This window comes from Prorops nasuta, unplaced genomic scaffold (genome assembly GCF_024137725.1).
Source record: "Prorops nasuta isolate Cenicafe-Biocafe unplaced genomic scaffold, Cenicafe_Pnas_1.2 PNAS00006, whole genome shotgun sequence".
Classification (NCBI taxonomy): domain Eukaryota; kingdom Metazoa; phylum Arthropoda; class Insecta; order Hymenoptera; family Bethylidae; genus Prorops; species Prorops nasuta.
Window position 1 is genome coordinate 199,030 of NW_027116803.1, and position 23,208 is coordinate 222,237.

The 23,208-nt window shown below is 40.7% G+C and overlaps 2 protein-coding genes across 4 annotated transcripts in view; one reads left to right on the plus strand and one right to left on the minus strand.

Annotated features, from left to right (window-relative positions):
- Positions 1-72: 72 nt before the first annotated feature.
- Positions 73-10,251, minus strand: nompA (no mechanoreceptor potential A). 3 transcript variants are annotated; one of them, XM_066728402.1, is made up of 17 exons: positions 9,494-10,251; positions 7,855-7,990; positions 7,242-7,327; positions 6,847-7,108; positions 6,112-6,393; positions 5,532-5,807; positions 5,088-5,384; positions 4,049-4,925; positions 3,572-3,976; positions 3,052-3,233; positions 2,558-2,736; positions 2,071-2,219; positions 1,324-1,560; positions 831-1,206; positions 576-745; positions 354-497; positions 73-283 (listed from the first exon to the last, which is right to left on the minus strand). In XM_066728402.1, the coding sequence occupies exons 2-17, from the start codon at positions 7,928-7,930 to the stop codon at positions 76-78; spliced, it is 4,206 nt and encodes a 1,401-aa protein (XP_066584499.1). In that variant the 5' UTR covers positions 7,931-7,990; positions 9,494-10,251; the 3' UTR covers positions 73-75. The 3 variants fall into 3 exon arrangements, with proteins under 3 accessions (XP_066584499.1, XP_066584498.1, XP_066584497.1); XM_066728401.1 differs by having other exon boundaries at positions 2,080-2,219; positions 5,088-5,396; XM_066728400.1 differs by having other exon boundaries at positions 5,088-5,396.
- Positions 10,252-11,611: 1,360 nt separating this feature from the next.
- LOC136774476 (multiple PDZ domain protein-like) overlaps positions 11,612-23,208 on the plus strand; it is a 45,202-nt gene continuing 33,605 nt past the window's right edge. Inside the window, exons 1-5 of the mRNA XM_066728791.1 lie at positions 11,612-11,973; positions 12,088-12,159; positions 12,235-12,614; positions 12,682-12,807; positions 12,879-12,994. Of these exons, the coding sequence (XP_066584888.1) occupies positions 12,144-12,159; positions 12,235-12,614; positions 12,682-12,807; positions 12,879-12,994 (638 nt within the window). The 5' untranslated portion in view covers positions 11,612-11,973; positions 12,088-12,143. The remainder of the gene's footprint in view (positions 11,974-12,087; positions 12,160-12,234; positions 12,615-12,681; positions 12,808-12,878; positions 12,995-23,208) is intronic.

The following is a 23,208-nucleotide window of genomic DNA, read 5'->3' on the forward strand; positions in this document are numbered from 1 at the left end:
TAGCGACGATGGAAATATTGTCAGCGATTTCTCTTTGATACAGTAGACTGTTAAATCGGCTTTAAAGATATTTGTTTACATAAGGTGAAAGTTGTCGTTGCGTGCTGATTTTGGCGCATTCGACGAGCGTCCGACTTCGAAAAGTGATGGGTCAGTGTAAATTGGCTCGCTAGGATCGAATACTGATCTTCTACTATTAGATAGCCCAACTGCTCCTTCCATTCCAGCTGAGGAAGTTTCAGAGCGATGACTTACGGTATTATTAATGGATCTCGATATAGACCTGAAGAGTGATAAGAAAAACTTACTTATACTTTTCATTTACATTCATTCATCTCAAAACTTTTACTTACGGTGCTTGAAACGGTTTCTGCAATCCTGCTCTTAAGAATGAAAAATTGTTTATTCGAGAACTGTAAGTTTCTCCTGAACTACTGCTGCGACTACTCGACTTATCCACGCGACGATTTTTCATTAGTACAGCATAAGCATATTTCCTATAAAAAAATCTCAGTATAAAAAAACGAACGAAAAAATAGTTTAGTCAACTGTACGAGTTTTTTCATGCAAATTACCTGTACACCATCATAGATAGCAAAACGACAGACGCAAGTAGTACGACCAATATTGCGACAACCGTTACGAGACCATAATATTCGTTAGGTGTGATGCAGACTGTTTCTTGAACGGCTGTTTGTCTTTCTAAAACAAGCTCATCATCTATATCCAATCTCGAGTCGAGTACCTAAAACGATCATTCGCCAGATTTTATAAACAGAGAAAAAATTGAATCAATTAATAAACGCTGCGATGCAACCAAGTAAAATTACCTCAATCATTTCTCGTACTTGTTCCTCCTGTTCGCCATCGTTTACCATGTTAACGTTTACCACGGTTGTATTATAAATTGGGAGAATACTCGTTCCATTTTCTTCCTCGTACGTGAAATTCGATATCGTCGAGTTAGCATTTTCTTCCAGCGTCTCATTGCTGACGTCGCGACGTCTACGTCCGAAGGAGGGCTCGCTCCTTCCGGGTCCGCCTGAGCAATAAGCTGGCTGACATCCGTCGCGACACGTTCGGACGTTAGCCTCGAACACCAAGAAGTTCGATTCCGGTATTTTGAAAGCGTTGAATCTGGCCTCCAGACTGTCGCCGTCACGCAGACGGTCCAGACCAGGGAAAACGTAATTGTCCACTGGGCAGCTACGTCATATTACATTAGTGTTACAAAATAGAAATATTGCGAAGAATATAAAACAAAGCAGATTTCAAATTCTGCATTAAAATTTATATCTTGGTGTTATATAGTTAAGCTTGTACCCGTATCGATCAATAAGTTGAACGCTTCTTCCGGAGTATGGATCTCTGGCTATAACGTTCGTGGCAAATATGTCGGTTGCATAATTGTATCCGTCTTGTGCCTCGAGGCGGAAAGTTAGTGGATCACCGACAGCGATGGTTGTCGTCGGCCTTCCTTGATAGAGTATTAACAAGCGGACCCTGGAACTTAAGGTGTTTTCCGCCGGAAGGTATTCGATGGGGATCGGGGACCCTGATCTATAAATTATTTACACATTAGTAACGTTCCTTCATCCACCTAAATTCCAGGATAGGCCACTGAGGAAGTGCATATAAATTTTAGGATAGTTTGAAATTGTGCAAACTGTGTACTATAGATTGCCCGAGACCTTAGCACTGATTTTCTCTCCTTTCTTTTCCCTCCAACTGGTTCAGTTGATACTAAAGATTTTTAAGAAAAACTCATACGCCGTTTTTATAATTCAAAATTAAATCTAAAGATGTCTTAATTAAGATAATCTTATCTCACTTCAATTTTCAATACACTACATTTAACTTAATATATATATATATATATATATACTGAATAACTGCTAAGCTAAAGTTCGAGCTTAGTTCGATTTATAAATCCGGCGTTTACATTGCTCGTGAAAAGTTACTCTTAAGTTTAGGAAAGTTTTTGTAGAATTTCTTAAAAATAAAGAGTAAACGCCTGCACCAGTCGGACCAACGCTAATGGGACGGGCTTTTGGTTTCGATCGACATGACCTGGCATACCCGGCACCGATGTAGCCGGAAGTGACGACAGCTTCTCCTGGGCCTCGAAACAGGCAGGTCAGATTAAACCGCTTGTCCCTGCCAGTTTGGACATAATCGGAAAATTGAACAACGACTATATTGGTCATCGTGTCACCATACTGAAACAATACAAAATGCATACTTTAGATTCACACAATTTTAGTTTCAAAACAATGCCAATTCCAGATATACTTTTATCAAGAGTTGCATAATCTATACGATAAAAATGGCGAAGAAAAACTGCAAATTGCTGTCATTATGCAAATGTGAGCAAAATAGACATGTTAATTCTTTTGCTTTCAATCATTGCATTTTTGATTGATGTTACATAAAAGCGCATCGTTTAGGCTATAATAGCGTATCGCGCAGTAATAAATTTCATTGCTAATGATAAACAGTTGCATTACGACGATTGAAAGAAGAAGAGATGAGAATTAGATGGGAGCAAATTTCTTACTCTTTGAGTGCCACATTCGGGATAGCCTTGGGGACCACTGATGCGGAGGACGTTGACGGTTCCGCCATTTCCGCGAAAGAAGCAACGATCGTAATAACCATAAGTGTAAATCCTTCCTATGAAACCTTCCGGTGTCCTCAGAGTGAACTCCATGCCATCTTCGCTGCAGACTTGACTCACTGCAAGTCGAAAACGCATTGTATCACCAACACTGGACATCTTCTTTAATCAAAGGCTCCTCTAATGTCTTTATCACGGTTCTCCAGTTACAAACATGATCTATACTTCTCTTTCCAAATTTAAATTCTTCATGGATGTTTCAATTGCAGGAAAGCATCAATAAATGAAGCACAGAAATTTATTTTTCACGTTGTCTTTTACTGGAGAGAGATAGTGATACAGAATTAGATTGGATAATTGTTAATATTGTTTTTATGGCCATCGCGGCGAATGTGACTGGAATCGTTGCGAAGGGAATCCTGATGTATCCTTACCGTCCAGACATTCGGAGTCCGCTCCTTGCCTGCCGTTGTTCCTCTCGTAAAAGTCATAGTCCGAAGTAGTGTCGTAATAAACTGGGTTGCCCATATCCATGTCCCTCGAGTCTCGGTCGCTCAGCTCGCAGTTGTCCCTTTCGGCGCCGTATGGCGCCGCGTAATGCCGGTAATTGAAAGACCTATGTATATAACATTACTTTTATTTACCTTTCATTCCACCGCTACTCTACCCTCATTAATTAAAACGTCCTGACTTTACATAATAATAAAAATGCTAAACATCAAGGTTTTCTACGTAAGCAACCTTACTTATTTTGTACATAGCACAAAATTGAAGGCATTTGCATGGGTTGTTCAACGTAGGTAAGGTATTCCAACTTAAAATTACAAATATTTGCATATGGGTCGAAAATTTAAAAATGTAGTAGGGACGTTTAATTTAAGGTAGTATTTCTCTTCTTTCTTAAACAACGTTCTACAGGCTATACTAGCTTTTATGGAGAAGCAAGAAGCAGACCTGCAGACGAAATCTCTGGCATCGGCGCATTCTCGTTCACACTGGGCCAGCGAGGACGCTGTTGTGTAACGCCTGACAAAGGGTTTGCGTACCCTGGTGCGCTGGCCAACTTGTCGAAAATTGTCCTGCTCATCGCACCTAGAAACGAGTGGAGGTCTGCCTATGATCGGTCCACCAACGTTTCCACCAAATGGTCTGGTGTTGTAAACTCCACCCTCGCCTATGTATCCTCCCCCTATGATACCTCCACCTGCAGTGACATCTGCTACAGTTCCGGCAAATCCAGCACCAGGAGGCCGAGCTGGTCCATACAAAGGTCTCTCCGGAGGGTATCCTTGAGTACCTCGAACATCATCAACAAATCCATGTGGGAATGGACCATTACTTCCTGCTGCCGTTGGATAACTAAAGAATCGCATAAAATAGTTGAAACCAAGGATTTGATGTTTTATGGCATTAATAAAACTCATTACTCACCGACCAGGATAAGAATCTTTATCGGGATAACGTTCGCTGATGGGATATCTATCTAGGGGTCTAGATCCTGAAGGATATCTGTCGAGTGGGTCCTCGGGAATGGGATAACGATCGACGGGAGATGGATACCGATCTATGGTGGCAGGATAACGTTCTGGAGTTTCTGGATATCTAGCAGGATTAACTGGATAACGTGCACCATTTGGCATAACTGGAAATCGATTACTGCCAACCGGATATCTCTCCCCAGGTTCTACGGAGGGGTATCTGTCACCGGAATTTTTTATTGGATACCGATCAGAGGCTGGATACCGATCTATCACTGGGTACCTATCTGAAACTGGATAGCGATCCGAAACCGGGTACCGGTCACCCATTGGATATCGATCATTCGTCGGATATTCATTGCCAACTGGATATTGACTGTTCATTGGGTACCTTGTGTCTGGATATCGATCTAAAGGATATGGATATCGGTCTGGATACCGATTATCGGAAAATCTGTCCGGGTATCTGTTGTCAGGATATCTATTGTCTGGATATCGATTATCTGGATATCGATTATCTGGATATCTATTATCTGGATATTTATTGTCTGGATATCTATTGTCTGGATATCTATTGTCTGGATATCTATCAGGATACCTGTCAACAGGGTATCGATCTGGGTATCTATTGTCCGGATAACGATCTTGATTACGGTCTGGATATCGATCAAGAGGAAATCGATCCGGCTTCATCCCTCCTGGATAATTCTTGTCGTAATCATCCGGATAACCCGGTCTTCCTACCGAAGGTCGACCGTAGTTGGTATCTTGTCCCAGTGGATCCGGTCTATATCCGGGGCTCGTGTCTCTATCGCCGTCGAGATATTGATCTGCGAAAATTATTTAGCTTCAGTACGGTGAACGCTCGTTCGAATGGAATATATATATATATATATATATATATATAACACAATTCCCAGGAAAGCTTATTTCTGTCGAATAAGAATACTACATTTTTAACAAGATCTTGAGGTTATAAAATAATTACTCACTCATGAGATTTTCGTAGTAGTCATAATCCGCATCGTAGATTATTCTGTGTCCATCTCGTTGGTTAAATCTGCTAAGTCGGCAAGTGTGAAAGTGCTCGGAGTAAACAGCGCTCCGACACTGGAAACTAGTTTGCCTCAAGCACTCGTCCAGGCACTCGCTCAAACTGCGTCCTGTAATTTCCGAGTGGAACTCTCCGCTGAGTCTCGAGTTCCGGTAACGCTGAAAGGCCGTGTCCGGTCGACGTCCATCGGAGAAAAGGTGCGACGTCGAACTTTCTGGGTATTCCGAACCACGTGCTATGGATGGATCTACGTTTTCGTAAGTTGGTATTGCTGACTAATTCTCGATTCAAGCTTCCCCTCCCTTCCCTTTCCGAAACATCTCTACTGCACTGGTCGAATTCAAAATATAAAGAGAAGTAGTAATGGTAACTTCGGACTTACGATTATCCAAACAGACCAAATCGTAAAAATGATGACTAGGGCTACTGCTAATGCCAATATCATCCTTTTGCGAGACAGAATCTTCCTCGGAAATGACGCATTGTCTGGTCTGCTCGTCGAATTCGACGCTTCGACAGAAGTATTTGTCCGCTCGTAGACAGAGGGCCTGGCATTCGTCCAATGTAAGATTCGTGAAGATATCAACCTCGAATGGTCCTCGAAGTCGTTTATTCTCTTCTTTCACGAACACGGCAAGTCCATCGCATCTGCGTTCCGCTGGCGGATTACCGAAAAAATAAATTTTAGTTAACCTTAAAATTACGCTGTTCCATGTCAACATTCCCGAAAATTCGATTTAGGTTAAGTTTATGTTGAAACTTCAACAAGCGACGGGGCTTGTATAATATAAACACACAGCAATGTTTTAATTTATTTCTTTACACTCAATTATTATTTATTAGAACTTCAACGAAAACGCGTCCTAAGAATGATGCATTGTATTCGCTTTCTCGACAAAATAGTGCAGTATCGAGTTACAGTGTCTGTGTGCAGCGGAGGAAACGTAAACAAACAAGCTAACCGTTCAAGCAAGTGTTTTCTAAGTAATCCGAGTTGGGGTCGTCTTCTAGTAATTCTGGATGAGTCCTTCTGGTGAAACGGCTGAGGGAACAGCTTCTTAGAGCTGTGTCGTAGGTTGCTGATCTACAAACGAAGCTGAACTCGTTCAAGCATCTGTCCTCGCAATCCGTTCTATTGGAAGCGCTAACTTCCTTGATATCCGTCACTGGCAGTTTCAGCTTCTTCCTCGGATGTCTTTCGAATACGTATCGACGATTCGGACATTCCCGTTCGATACGGCTGGCTTTAAAATTCAAAACAATCTACGTTAGACGATAAAAACAAAAGCAATCTATAAACAGATTTGGTAGAATATATTCAATCTTTTAAAATGTAATGATCGATATATTGATACACCTTTTCTTTTTCTTTTAAAAAATATTCAATTGTCAATTTTTTATAATAAAAAATGTTTTTTTTTCTTCTAATTGCATTACTGAATAATCTCCTGCACACGGGCTCTGATAAACTTATCCGTGTCTTTATTATTATTCTGACAGAAGGGAGTTTGCAATGTCTCATAGTGACCTTATGATGAAAAGCAACTGTGGGATGAATGTGAATATGCTGCAAGCAATGAATAGTAATGGACGGTGGAGTTTGGAGAGTTCCAGAGCGTTATGAGTGTTCGTATTAATTTGAGACTGGAATGATGAATGTGGATCGGTCTATGGTTGAATTGTACATAGATACTCACAGCCAAGGCAAACTTCGGTGAAGTGAACGCTGTTTGGGACTAGCATGAGGTTGCCGATGCCTTCAGGCTGCGCTTGCTCTCTGGTTAAATAGCAAGTGCTCTCCTCGTATTCCGCAGAACCACTGAAAGAGGCTATTCTGCTACCAGGCTGAAAATCGAAGCTCGTACAAGCACGCACCAAATTATTCGTCGCCGTCCTATCCCGTAAACATAGATCTTGGCACTTTTCCAAAACTCTAAAGGGTGGTGAGGAATCTCGCACCTGTGGAATTTAATTAATACTTAATCGATCTCTTTTCGTAATCGAGACACTTCCTTAAGCCATGTTTCCGGCACAATGGCTTATTATTCGAGAAGGAAATGTGTGGAAGAGGAGAATTGGGGAAGGGGCGTACCACATCATCATCGAATCCCTGAAGCTGCTGATCCGGTAGTCTCTCGTAGACCACTCGTCCTAAGCCCCCGTTACACGTTGTTTGAGCTGGAAAAGCGACAAAATCACTTTATCGACATCATGCACATTATTCGTCAAACACGAATTATTATTTCCTTTTCGCGTAAAATATCAGAGGCACTTCCTTCGACCAGCGTGATTATTATCACCTCCGGGACACTTTTCGCGCGACAAGTAGCACGGACGTTCGGATTCCAACAATGAATACCCGCCATTTCGCAAGAACATACGACGCAACATGTCCCGATTATAGGTTATGTCCGGTATAGAACGCTTTTTACGTGCCAACGAGAAATTTGCCCAGAACAAAGTGACTTTTCAGAGCGCGATTGACCGGAAATCGATTGCATTCACTACTCGATATTCCCAAGCTATTTTTTCGCGCGAAAACTGCTTTACCGACCTGGAATTTAACAAACCCCCCACCCGACCGGTATCTCAAAAATAAAAAAATATTAGATATAAGCTTGTTATTGTTGAAGAATAGTGTCAAAGAATAGGGGTATCAAGAAAAATTTATAAATCATTTTGAAGAATGCAAGGCTGATGTTTACCTGCGACAAGCACTTTGAGCATCGAGTGCAGCCCAACGATGCAAATTAGCCCTAGGAGCATGTATGACCTCCCCATTTTGATGGTACGATGGATACGTCGTTGCTATCGAGCGGTCATGCCATCCACGATGACCTTCTGCAAGCGGGAATATGTTAATTAAGAGGAAGCGATGGACAGGTATGATAAATCTCTCATCCAAACGAAAAACAGACGCTAAAATCGCCTCGATAAGATTTATATAACGACGTTTATGAGTTCGAAAAGCATTGTTGCTACGATTGACATAATCTCAATTATATCGAAAAAAGTGTCGAAACGTTTCTAAAACATTCCAGGAGTGAATCTGTTACATTTAAATGTAATTCAGGAACGTTGTTGATACTATACATGGATTAATTTAGATAGTCTGGAAATGAGAGATTTATCGATCGAGAATGGAACGACGCTGAGCACTGGCTGTGATCAGGGCTGATCCGTGCAGAGTTTGGCTCAATCTCTTTGAGAGGTTTTCATAGAGTTCTCGCGTTCTCGTGCGTTAGTCACGATAACTGCGAAGATAATAGGAAGCTAATAATGTAATGGCTGAAAGTTGGAAACACGCTTGGTTGCCCTTACGGGCGTGTGTGGCCCTCCATTCGTGTTCCTACATGCACACACACACAGTCCAAACCACGTGTAAGTTGTATACGCACATCGAGTTGTCGCAACATGTGAAATGTTCAGGGTGAGTGCTCGTTAGGAATCTCATAAAACCCTGTACAGGTCGTGAAAAAAAAACTAACCTTATAGTCATTGTGTCCCGTTTATATATAGTTATATTTTTTACTTTCAATTGACGAATCGTTTGTTTTGTCAAGTTACTAAAATTACAGGTAAGTTTTTCGAAAAATCTGACTAAATATTTAACATTAGAAAAAACTGATTGAGCTATTTTATTTCGTAGTTTAATTGGACCTCTATTGACGTAACAAAGAAACAACTATTATGGGCTTTGGCGGAGCTTCATTTTCCAAATCATTGGACGTTCATCGGTCAAAGTGTTTCGTATACGCAGTTTCAGCGTAAAATTACGCGGATCGTACGACAGAAAGCATCAATTATCGTGTTTGGCCTGGAGCGTGCTGGTCGACTGGCAAAACTGCTTAATGCTTATTAATTATAGCACGCTCTATCGCCTCGGTAATTACCTTTGCTGTCCTGTGGATCGTTCAAACATTAATAACACATCTAGCTTGACGAATTTTCAATCCAAACGAAATTTCACGAGAACGTGTGTGTGTAAAACAACTTTATCCACATAAACTGAAAAACTGTTGATGTATTGTATATTCAATTTTACAAATTGGAAAATTTTCAAAGCGCATTGATCGTAATGCAAGAAGCATTGAAAAAAAGCTTTTCTATCATGAAGTCTTACCAAGTTAGCGTTAAGGTAAGCGCAATTTAATTTCATACTACTGGCGTCTCGGGGAACAAGAATGATCGAGCTGCACTACTAGCAGTAACTTGAAACTGTCGTAAGTAGCAAATTTAATAATCAATATAAATGTTAAAAGGTAGGAATAATTTTTAACCATTAAAAAACTCTTCTTAAGAAAACATATAATAAAAATGAATAATTAATAACAAATTTCTTACTTAGGGATATAAGAGATGATCCAAGCAGCCAAAGTGGTCCAATTCTTGGATTATGAGCGTTCACTGCAGGGAAGTGGAGAGACGATGAATGAATCGTTGTGTGGCGTTGGTTTTTTTTGTGGAATATTGATCGCAACAATTTAAGATTTGGACGACAAAGAAGAAAACGTTCGCGTCCCGCGAGCACTCGCAGCGCGAATGGCACCTGTAATCAAACTGGCGTTGGAGATCGGTGTGAACCGGGAAATACTGGTCAACGAGACGAAACGAGAAGCGTCGAATCAACAAGAGACAACGTGGTGCTACGCGAGAATACGGATGAGAGGAGCGTTGGTATTGGTGTGGAACGTGGGGGGCCTGAATGGCAGTGGTCGTCGTTGGGGGCAGGCAAAAGGCAAATAACGCAACGCGAGGCAGTCAAATAGGCCTGTGAGATAACGAGCGAAATGCTGGAAAGAGCAGGTGGATGCAGGTTGATCCGTGCGAGGGGGATGGAGAGGGGAGGCGCCCCCACGTCCGACTTCTGGCCTTGCAAAGCCGGAAGTTCGCCCATTGTGCGACGACCACTGTCCGGTTTCCGTGGGGCCATCCGGGAAAACGCTCCGACCGTTTCTGCCAGCTTTATTCCACGCCACTCTCACCCGACTACGCTGCACTCAGGGCACTCACATCAACATCCATCCTGTGCCAAGCCAGCCACCACTGTTGTCCTAGCGTTCCAGGAATCATCGATTATAGAAATTTCTTACGCAAAGGTCATAGTTCATCACTCCATATTTAACCAAACCAGCGTATTGTGTTTGGTTATATATATATTATGCCAGCGTAATTTTCATTCCGAATTTTAGTTTCCATTACTTCGTCTTCGTTAGAAATTCACATTTCATTTTTCTGACCTGTGAGATCGTTCTTATTATCGCGATCTATACGGGGAACGATCTCATGCTTTTGGCCCTTCCGATCCGGATGCAAAGCAGGACGCTGCGAATTAATTAACTATACCTGCCTGTTTTCTCTCTTAATACCACCGAATTTTGATAGTAATGACGGAAATTATTCATTAAGGTGTAACTTCATTGACATACAGCGTCGTTTCAATTATCTTCTGTTGTATTTCATTAACGCTGAATAACTAATTCTGATATGGATAATGGTTTTAGTTCGTTGAACAAACTTTTGATTATTAATTTCACCTCAGATTTCACTTAAAAGTTTTGGTAGTGCTTACTGAGAGATATTATGTTTAGGAATAATTAGTAATGGGAAATTAAAAGATTGAAAATTTGCAAAAATTGTTTTATTATTGGGAAGATGTATAATGATTATTTTGTATACACTTCAATGGTAGAGAATGTTTTATTCACCTGCAAAATACAAGAGACGTTTAAATAAAATGTAGCTACAGATATAGTTGAATACGTTACATGGATAATTGTCTGTTTAATTTTTACATGATAAAAATTTCCAGCTCTTCCTTGTATATATAGTCAAACGTTTTATTATTAATTCGTTAGTTCCTCTCTGTTCTCCCTCACTAATGCTTTTTATGCATTACTTTCATAAGTAAAAATAATATTTTTTATTCAATTATAAATATTTGAATAGTCTGAAATTAACATTTCTTTTGAACAATGTATCTCTGAAATGTATTTTAAATGTAGCCTAGATGAAAAGTAAGTTGCAATAATACAGCAGTTTTCTAAGAAGAATCGTAAATATCGTTCCTACAAGCAGATTCGTTAACGTTTAATGCTGGCATTCAGCATTGCGTTTTCACGCAGTGTACCAGAAGTGATTTTGACACACGCTAACGACTCCATTGTGAGAAGAACAGCAGGAACAAAAATCATTCCAAATAACGTCGTCGAGTTTGTGTTGTATCGCAGTGGAAGCTCTTCAACAACAAGCATGCATGGACGAATAATAACAAAGCGTTAAGAATAAAGGTGGAATAATTGCGAGAGCAAGGGAATTTCTGTTTTCACGAGTTTTACCAGTTGAACGTTACTGACCGTTAAACACTATTACATTATGTACATATGTATAATACAACATATACAGCTATATAATCAGCTGCTTTTCGGATGCTGGCGCCATCTATGACTTGTTAGAGACCTATCGCGGGTATTTACCAGCTGTTTTCACCAAAACACATTCACATTCTTTTTCACTTACGCATTCCCTAAGCGGTGTGTAATTACGTGATAATGAGAGTAAACTATTTAACGCTTTAATTAACACTGAAGAGGGTGGCTTCGGTATTGATACATGATTTCGCGCATGGCCATTGCGACTCTGGGTGAATCAGCTGCGCACGGAATTCCTTGTGTATAGAAAGAATTGTCAAAGTTCGGATCGTGTAAAAATGTTATTAAACATTCAATATACTTTTGACGCTAACGAATAGATTTTCATCGTTCAATAGTGCCCGGTGATATCTAGAACGTTTCTTAGTGGAGGCTGTCTCTCGGTGGGAAAAGGTGAGAAATAGTGCTTTAATTTCTGCAGAGTACACATCATAATTTTACTTTATTTTTCTACTCTCTTGGGAGTTTGCCAGGACTCTAATTAGTTGGCTTTATGTATGTTTAAAGGAGAGCTGGATCTGCATTTTCTACATTATTATTGAGTTGTACCGAGGGAGATCAAAATGCCTTTAAGCACAGGTAAGAGTTCATTTTTGAGTATAATTTTTCTCTTTTTACTTGAGGAAAAGATGTTTATACAAAATTGCTTTTTAGATATATCCACTGCTCTCCATTTATTGGAGCATGTGCAGGAACGTGTGGATGATTGCGATGATCCGAAGCTTCAAATGCATACAAGCGAGGATTTGAAGTCTTTAATTTCCCTACTGGAAGATCCTGTATTCCGTAGTATAGTAACAATACAGGATTCTTTGTTGGAATTAAATGGACAGCTTGGACAACACCCATCTATCTTGCCAAGAGATTTTGACATTAATATTAGTGGTCAATTAGAACTATCTGTGCCAAATATTTCTACCCAGCCCCTTCCAAATATGTATTCGGATATTTTCCAAGATAGTAGTGAGTTGGAGGACCAAAGAGTTCCTGTTGCTCCTTTGGTACACAGCAGCAGTGAAGATACTAGTGCACAGGTAAATTAATTTTTATTATCAATATTAAAAACTTTGTTTTCTTTTATAATATTTTTCATTTGACCAGGTTACGAGCCCTAGTATCACATCTGATGTTATGGGGATGCCTCCTATAACAACACCTACATATGCCAAGGAATTTAAAAAAGTCATTGAAGCTGCTGCAAAAGGACGTCAAATATTTACTGTACAGGTGAGTTAAAGAGAAATAAAATGAAAATTTACAATAAGAAACGTCAAAACAATTTATTTCTCTATGCTTAGCTGTACAAGCCAGATGGAACTAGTTTGGGATTCAGCGTGGTTGGTCTTCGCAGTAAGGACAGAGGAGAGCTTGGTATCTTCTTACAAGAAATTCAGTCAAGCGGTATTGCTGGCTGGTAAGTGTTAGAATAAAGATTTTGTAAATTGTTTTATCCTTACGTTCCATTAAACACTTCAAACTTAATTGATAGTTCCAATAAGAGTGTTGAAAATCCAATTACAGCATAGCTAATAGTTTTTACATAGATGGTGCAACCAGTGTAAATCTATATCCTTCTTGAGTATCATCCCCAGTGTAAATTTGTGCATTCAATTCGGTGGTTGGCCAATATAGCTTGGCACGTCGATCTATTTGCCAGCCAATGATTCCTGCTCGGGGAATAAACTAACGAGACGAGGGAACGAAGCTCTCTAACTTTCCATCGTTATCTCAACGATTCAAGCTGAAAAGCTCACGCAGGAAAGTTTGCTCGCACCACACGAGGCATAAATATTCACTGCATGCTCCTGCAAATGATAGCATTGCTCTAAATTCTTATGCAATTCTGTCGAAACGTCGAACGATGCATTTGGATGATGCTGCAGGAGGGAAAATTGCATGGGGATAAGAAACCAGAAGAGGATTCTCTTCTGAAGGTCCCTTATCACTCTACAGTCTTCCAGAGAACAAATTACAGACCTTCCACTATTCTCTATTAAAAGATTTAAACAAAATATAATTCATTCATATATCTTCATCAATTATCCAAGGGACTCTACAATTTGCATATACTATACAGGAAAAGTTTTCTTATGGCTCATTATTTAATGGTTTCAGCGAGCATAAATGTTGGAGATGAATTTTCCAAGAGAGCAAGAGAGTATTTTGGATGGCAGGCAAAAGAGAGAAAGAGAGAAAGAGAGAGAGGAAGCAAAGAAGAAGAGGAAGTGGAGGCAAGGTATCTTCGGAGTTGTATAGAAATGAAAAGGGATGTGGCCATGAAAGTGCCGAGGGGAAGAGATCCCTCACACGCAAGAAGAGTCTCTGAATAGGATAGTTGTAGGCGGTAAAGTACGAGAGCATATTTTCCGGGAGCAACGCGCTTCATGGCACACCCTGTAGCGAGTGTTCGGGTCGGTCATGTCACGCATGCTCGCAAGCTTTGCTCGAGGAAAAGGTGCCTTCGGAAAAGCACCTCCCATTCCCATCCCAGTTCAGTCTTGGAGGAGCCTTCGCCGAGAGGAGGTTCGTCTATCCATTTTTTTATTTCCAAATTCGCGCCGCGTAACATTAAATATCCCCCCTCCCCTTTTTATCTCTCTCCCACTCTATCTATCTATCTCTATATCTGCAGAATCCCCCAGTGATCCCCATTCCTCATTATTTATTTTTTTTTACGCAGACTTGAAGCGTGCAACGCAAAGTGGCCAAAAATGAGAAGAAAAACACTGCAGTGTTCATAAAACTCTGATGGAACAGAAGGAAAGGATACGAATGCAAGTTATGGCCGTTGCTTGATATTAATTCGGTACGTCCAGACGAAGCTCGGCAAGAATGAAGCGAGCTTCCTGACGGTGATGAATCACGAGAGAAAGAAAGGCTGATGCAAGCTGATTGGAGAACGAGAATTATTAATGGTGCCGCTGTCTGGTGGAATAATGCAGAAGGGTGGCAGCGATTGGGCGAAATTAAGCAAAGCCTCGCATTGTTCGCGGCTAAAAAATTCAGCGTGCGAGGCGAGAATAAAGCGGCCAATGTGGAAAAAAGGAAGAAGAGTCGGGGGTGACTGAACGAGTATTCTCTCTCGGCACGTGGAAGCTGGTACCTCGCTCTAATAACGTGCAGTTAACACTTTGCCGGCTCAACGAGGAAATTGATCAATCCCTTGACTCGCCACGTTTGAGCTCCGTGCGAAATCGGAGCAGATCAATACGATCGCTTTTTCATCAATCTACCTTAATTAATAATCCCTCGTCAGCACATTTGTACGCCATTTGCAAACTTTGTTACAATGTTCGACGGAAACTCATTGCCAGGAAACATAGCTTTATTTAACAGTCACGGTTAATCACCTAATCGCTTTATCTCGTTCACTCTCTTTGCTCATTGTTTCACCGGACAATATCGATCTCTCTCATTATATTTTATTCCAACACTCTCAACGTGCATTGTACTCTTCTCAGATTTTCTTTTATCCACGCCAGATCCATCGATTAAAGCTGTTCTCCTTTCCGCCAACTCTCATTGTTCCGTTACCTCGTGGATCTCGTTTATCAGCGTTTCATCTGATCAGCATTTCTCTTTTCCATCCTCGTTATCAAGTTCTTACGCCTCTCGTTCGGAGAAGCTTTATACCGCGGAGAGAATCACTTCCGTCGATCGACTCATTCGAGCTTCTCACTCGCAATGCGCTCTCGACTAATTCGGCTTAATTAGTTACGGTGGATCGAGTTTGTTTATTACTTGTGCGCGGCGCCGGGGAGCTTTGCTATCGATTACCGCGCGCAAAACTGCAGTGGAAATTAACGAGAACCAGCCTCGTACCTACTTAAGAACGTCCTCCTTCCAAAGGAACTCCAAGACGCAGACGGTAGGCTCTCAGTCAGATCTTTAAATGCTCCTTCACCTTCGAGCTTGTAAAATCTCATTCGGTCATTTTTCAATCATTTTATTCTCCGTATAATCCTTCTCTATTTTCTCCAAGCATCGATCAATCAAGGGACCGACTCTTTCGCAAAATCAAACGAGCTCCGATTCATTTTCCTCACGAGCCATTCGTTTATTATCCGTAGATTTATTCAATCAGACATTTACCGTGGAAAAATTTCCTCGATTATGCCTTTTTCAAAGAGAATCGTACCATTCTTCAATTAATAACAGTTATGCAACTGAAATTCGATTTCCATCGTGGTAGCGACAATACGATTAAACCGAATTATTTTACTCCAACTTGCGCGATACGCATCGATTAATTTTAATGACCACACTGTGCTGATACTCCAATTATTTCCACAGAGTTGAGCAAATTGGGTGAAACGAGCGAGAGGATCCTTTCTCCCCGATTGAATTATCCATTCTCAACGAGATCCTTATTCTACATATCTACGTTATTCGCACTTACGAAGCGTTTCAACAGTTTCCTGGCAATCGTCACCGTTGATTTCATATTTTTCCTTCGAAATCCATTCAACGCCGTCACCGACAAACGCTGTGGCCCGTGTAAAATCGCTGATTCGAGCGCAGCAAATAACAACTGTGAAACGTTGGAAATTGCTTATTTGGTTTGTAAAGATTTACACGGATTCTCTCAAAAACGCGCGATTCGCGTTTTCGAGTTCGTAAAACGCTGTAATTTAGCAAACGTTGCTGATAAAGACACAGTGATAACGGAGAGGCTGTATTAAATTTCTCTGAGAACCAAAGGGGATGCAATATCGATGCACGAGTAACCAAATCCGTAAAGCTCGAATAGAACCTGACCAAATGTTCTTATCTGCGACGAATTTTGATAACAGAGCGTGGCGTATGGAAGCGAATAATAATAATGCAGAATTGTAAAGCGTGAGAATTTGTAATACTCATCAAGTTCATCGACACAGACTCTATTTGTTGTCTATAATATATTATACAATAGAATTGCATAATGATTGTATTATAGAGACCGTGCACACCAACACAATGATAGCGAAGTGCCAATGTATAACTGTATACGTATAAATAAATTACACTCAAAAACTGCGAAAATTGACCGATAGTTTGCGCTGATAGTATGCATATACACCAATATACATTCTTATCTCACTGTCATTGTGTTAGCGTGCACGGTCTCTATAGACACTGCACGTTTACTTTTCAAATTGTACTCACGTATATGAAAAATACTATTTGAAAAGCTTTAAATAAACCTAATGGGTTGGTCGAAGGGCTTTAACTCGGATTTTAAACGAACGTAAATATAAGTCTATTTTTGAAGCTGATTAAGCAGGTGATACGTGCTTGACCAAATGTCCTTGTCTCCAACGAGCTGTGCAAATACAGAGTGTAACGTGCAGAATCGAATAATAATACAGAGCTATAAAACACGATAACATGTAATATCTCTCGAGCTTATCGATACAGACTCCGCTTATTGTCCATAATATCTTATAGAATTTTATCGACTGATAATTGGAGTTTATGGACAAACTAGTTCACTTCTCAACAGTATCCACGTATATCGCAAATACCATTCGAAAAGCTTCGATAAATTTGAGGGTTTATGGTCAAACGCTTTAAACCGAATTTTAAATGCTCGTAGATAAATTGTATTTTTGAATCTGATTTAGAAGGTGATATGGCTTGACCAAATGTTCTTGTCTCCAACGAGCTGTGCAGATAACAGAGCGTAACGTGTGGAATCAAATAATGCAGAACTGTAAAGCACGATAATTTGTAATATCCTTCGAGCTTATCGACAAAGACTCCATTTATTGTTCATAATATCTTATATAGAATTTTATCGATTAATAATTGGATTTATATACATGACTAGTTTACTTTTCAACTGTATTCACGTGTATCGCAAATACCATTTGAAAAGCTTCGGAATAAACATTATAGGTTGATCGAAGGGCTTTAAACTGGATTTGAAACGCACGTAAATAAATTCTATTTTGGACGCTGATTGCGTAGGTGGTGTGCGCTTGGAGACATCGATAGTACACAAATTAAGCGTATCAATCGTTAATCCGGCGAGTTCGCTAACTGGTTTTGCCCGGGGACTATGTGTAGGAGCTTACGTTGCTTGGCCAAAAAAGGGAGAGGGGAGTCTTTAACAGTAGCTTTCTCTATACCAGCGGTTGCCTCAGCACTGAGTCTCGACTAGCTCTTCACTTGTTGCTCGATCAACGCACTTTTTCCACCAACTCGTGCGAGAAAACTTATTGAACTTGACCGAACTATATCAAAGCTTCCTTCTACATACTTTTAAACGCGTCCCTTTCAACCTCGCTTACTATCGTATATCTTTCATCCATACCTCCCCCTACATTTTTTCAATTTGGCCAAACCAACGAAAATTCCAACTTCACCCCGAAACTTTCTTCATCTATCAGTTTTTGTTATCCAGAAGTATAACTGTATTACTTTCTTTTTAGTTTTATTTGGTAATTTTAACGCGTTAGAGAGAAAAGCAGATAATTTCTGGAATTGTTAATTTTAAGTTGCGATTGTTATCTTTTATGTCTCTCCTCACTGCGTTTTTCCAATTTTGCGAAACTAATGAAAATTCTAGAGCTACTCCAAAACTTTATCCATCGACCGTCATCGGTGTCGATGAGTGTAGCTATATTTTTGTAATACAACTTTTTCGCTTGAACGTGTTACAAGGAAAAGTGGATAATTTCTGGGATTGTTAATTTCAAGGTGCGATTGCTATCTTTTATATCCCTCCACACCAGGTTTTTCCAATTTTACGAAACTAACGAAAATTCCAGAGTTACTCCAAAACTTTATCCATCGACCAGCCTTCGGTATCGATTACCGTAGCTATATATTATTTAGTATTTTTTAGTTAAACTATTTTTACTTGAACACGGTACAAGGAAAAGTAGATAATTTCCAAGAGAAAAAAATTTCTTGTTAATTTCCAGGCGTGATCGTACATTTATGGTAACTTATGAGAGAACGCTACTGGGTTTCTCGAACGCCATCGAACGATACTTTCCTGCAACGCTTTTTATGGTAGAAACAATGCTGGAAACCAGAGGCGTTTGCAATGAACGGGAGTCGTCCTTGTTTTATTGTGCTGAGAAAATACTAGCGTGAAATCCAGTCGAATAACGCATTTTCAAAAATATTTATGGCAAATGCATGCCTTGAGGAAATATTACCACCAGAGTTCTAGGATCTTTCTGGACATTTTTATAGCGTTATAAAAGTGGAGGACCGAAAGTGACAACGATACTTGGTCCCCGAGATATCAGCTATAAATCTGTACCTCGAATATGCTGGGGTCTCCCTGCAGCCCTTAATGTTTTAACTTTTTATCATTTTCCAGCAAAATTCTAAATTGACCCAAGAGTTACCAAGATTCTTCTTGATCCTCGCAGTAAAATCTGTCTTAAAACACACTGTTAATACTTCCGATCTTGAATCTTCTTTTCAATACAGAAACAAAGTTGTAAATTATCTGCTGATGAGATGAATCAAAATTTGTTCCACTTTTGATTTCGCTGCAAGGGATTTTAAAATTGTTATACTTATCCTCAGTCTTCCGTCCAAACGGAAAATTGCGATTTAAACAAAGCATAAACCGACTGTGAGAACAGATTACAAGAATAAGAAACACTTTTTATTGTTATTTTATTACGCCAGGCGTTAAACGGTTCAAGTTGAGTGTAACCGAAGAAGCAGATTCAGACTTTAACAATAGACGTGCTAAGAAATTGTGATTCTGTAAAAAAAGTTGTGAAAGTTTAGTAGTGTTCATTATTAACACATAAATATATATATATATATATAGGAGCATTATAAAAACAGAGACGTCCAATAACTGGAAGCTTCAATAACGTGTTGCATAATTTTCACATATACAATAGTAGGAGAACTCATTAAATTGAATTTTGATGCCAAAACAATGCGGATGGAAAATAGCATGTGCTTTTGTTGGCAGAATTTCATGTAGGAGATTCCAGAGCATATCTGTCTGGGAAAGTAAGAGAGGCGAAATATTGAGGGAGAAAGAGATAGATAGATAGATGTACAGAGAGAGAGAGAGAGAGAGAGAGAGAGAGAGAGAGAGAGAGAGAGAGAGAGAGAGAGAGAGAGAGAAACGAAAACTGCATCGATCATTGCACATAAGCCATTCTTCTTAGCTATAAAAAGAAGACAACGACGCCATTGCAGACACTTCTTCCTTCTCCTTTCTCCCACTCCGCTCTCTCTGTCTCTCTTTTCTCATTCTTCTTCATCATTATTAAGAATTTAACCAAAAAAAAAAAAAAAACAGGCAGCTTTACACTCTCGGGAAACACAACACTTGTGCTTAGCCATTATGGCTCGAGCGAAGAGACTGCCTAGCTGGAGCCTCCCAGTGCTTTTTATCCGGCGATCCCAGTGAAACGGAAGTTTGTGATCCATTAAAACGCTCGTGCAAGCCGCGATAATCAAATGTGCCAGTTCGGCAAGAGGAAACCGTGCTACGTAGCTGCGCTACTGCTAGCAACCAGCTTGAGAGTGAGAAATCGACACAAGAGAATCAAGACAGGCAAGTATTTATTCGTTGGATCTCCATATTGTGGTTTGAACTTTTTGTAAAGCTTCTGACGCAGTTGGAAAGATCTGCAGGGATTTTTTTTCTGATCGGTATAATCATTTAATGGATGTCTCGACAGGTTTAAGCGACGTGAGAAAAAAAAAGATCGGGGAGAACCAGCGGTGAATGCAACCAGGCCGAGAGGGTTTTCCATCCAAGCTCACCCTCGTAGCTTCTTAATGACTAGCCGACATCTCCAGCTTCATCCCCGACTCAGCCGAGCCCCGGTAGTCGCCTCGTTTCTTCCTGCTCGAGAGAAAGCGAACTTCCCATACAAGCTTTTAGCGTTTCCATTTCGCAGCGCGTCAGTCCGGAACAGCTTTTTCGATAAGGCAACCTTCCTAAAGACCTCTTATCCGCGTGACATCACTCTTTCCCTATAAACGATATTCATTCATCCTTAACACCTCCTCCCCATATAACCTTCCCTCCATTCCCCCGTTAAGCTTCCACAAATCTCAAAGTTCCCATTTCCCAATACGCGACTGGCGTAGCTGCTTAAACTTGCGATCCAACTAGCTCCTAGTGTATATCTATGTATATGTATATATGGTTGTACTGTAGTGGTAGTTTCATTAAGAGGATTGAAACCTCGTAAAATACGTTAATGCACCTTCGCCATTTAATCTTTACCGTGCCACGTATTAGATTTAGTATGTACACGCGAAGGCAGATGTTATTACAGTGGAGAGATTTGTAATTGAACGACCCCCTCCCTCTGGGTCGCAATTCGGTGCACCTCTAAGACTGATAAGCTCCTCTTTTGGGTAACCAATATCCTCTGACGTTCCACGTAATTATCCGAATCCCTTAATTAGCTGCGTTGTAATTCAATCTAAAGCTTGTAAATTATGCAATGGTGTATCAGTTTTTAGCAGGATTTACCCAAGTCGACGGTTGTACGACGGCTATTCCCTCGTGCGTTACTTGTACACGTTCTCAGTCAACGACCCTTCGGATGTTATCAAGCCCGAGCCATGTCAAGAATTACTCGCAGCTACTTTAATCCGTTGTTTATACCTGAGTTGATCCTCCAGAGAGGCGAATATCCTGCAAACGATTCGTAAATACCCAGCAGTGTTATCCAATGAGCTTTTCTCGTCCCTTTCAAGATGCACCACGGACACTTCCGGTTGGAGGCAGATGCAATTTGTGTTGATCTTTCTTCCCAGCTTGCCGGTCCGATCAGCTGTTTTTAAAGCTAAGGATAAAATTCTCTCGATGCTCTTTCTTTCTAAATTAATCTCCTTAAACAACTCCTCGTTGCACAAAGGCAATACCCAACTCGTGATTTATGTCTTAGAGATTGGACCTACGGACACTTCCGGTTAGAAGCAAATGGAATTTGTATCGATATTTCTCGTCAATTTGCCACTTTGGTCCCAGATGTTCTCCAGGCAATGGATAAAATTTGCTTTCTTCGTTCCTTCTCTCTTTCCTCGTTTCTCTGTTTTGATGTAATCTTCTCTCAAACGGTTCTCCCTTGTACAGAGGCAGGGTTGAACTCGCCAGCTATAGTATGTTGGAAAAACGTTCGAGGTGCTTAACCCCCGGGACATCAATATTTCAGTCCGGTCGTAGCAAGCAGCTAGCTATATACATATACACTACATAATGTTTCTTGTTTTCTTTTGTATACGGAGAGAAGTCTCTCCTAATTAGGCTCGGACTCTCTCTCCACTTCAGCGTGTGGCGTCCTCCTCCAGAATATCTCACTCTCCGCCTAATAGCAAATTTCCTCCACGCGTACATAAATAACTCTCCTAGCTCTCCCTCTCGTCCGTTATTCCTTTTTTCCTTCTGTTTTGCCAGCTTCCTGCACAATGCCTTATCACAACTTTTTTTCCTCGCCCCTCTGTCCCGAAACTCCAACTACGGGCAATTGTTCACCTACAGGCGCAGTCTTTCTTTCACGGTGCAATGTAATAAGCTCTTGCAAAGCGTTACCTTGCCGTACAGAGCTATTAATTTTTTAAAAGTATTTTCGGTGGTTCGTGTCGTGCTCCACGTTCTTTTTCTACGTCTACCTAATGCAACTTTAACGAGGAGCAAAGTCGGTCATGCCTCCACCTATTGCTGGAGTTGCACCCCCCTCCCCTCCTTTTTCTTTAAACCCCCTCTCCTAAACTAGTCCCACCCGGACGTACACAACGACGACGGTTGACGGCCACCGTTCCCTCCCCTCTCCTTCTTCTCCCCCCCCCTCCCCCTCCCTCTCGCGACTCGTTATACTCTTGACGGTCGATGTTTCCCGACGGACTACGATCGATCGTCGTACCAACAGGGAAAACTGGAGGGAGCACAGTCCGGCAAAACTACGCGATCGAAACCCTCTCTCTCTCTCTCTCTTTGTCCCTTCTTTTCTCAGACTTTCCCAGAGCTAAAAGCTCGGCTGAAAGCTGCAGAAACCCAAACTCCTTCAAATATCAACAGATTTGAATGAAATCGATTTCTGTCAATATTTTTCACGTATTCGAGTGCGGAGGACGATGTAAAAGTAGACCAGGACTCCGATAAAGTGGCGTGAAGAGCCTAATCCCGAAGAATCGATTTGAACGCTCCTTTCGCGTTCAGCCACTCTTCTGGCAATTCTTTTTTTCCTCCTGAAAGTATTCAAAGTTCCCGCCAGCTACTTGGAGCACTGCTTTGGAAATATCATTTTCCACGCGCTCCCAAGAGTCCGAAATCGATATTCAGCACGCTTCACCAGGGCAACCATACGAGCAACCTGCCCCCCCCCCCCCCTCCTCCTTTCTATACTTCCGCCCAACCCACGCACCAGCTTTATAAAACCCCCTCGGTTCACCAATGTTACACGCACAGATATACGTTACGGTTTAGCATAGCACCTGCGAACTTGTTTGAGTCTTTCCAGCTCTTTCCTTTCAAGGGCCTCCGAGCACTGTTTTCTGACATTTTTTACCACCTTTCGTTAAGATGTACTTTAAATTATATACATATACATATAAGAGTGTTGCACACGAAATATCCTAATTTTAAATTGTTTTCTGATCGAGGAAGAGATAGAGTGCGATTTTAAAAGAAATTATTAGAAT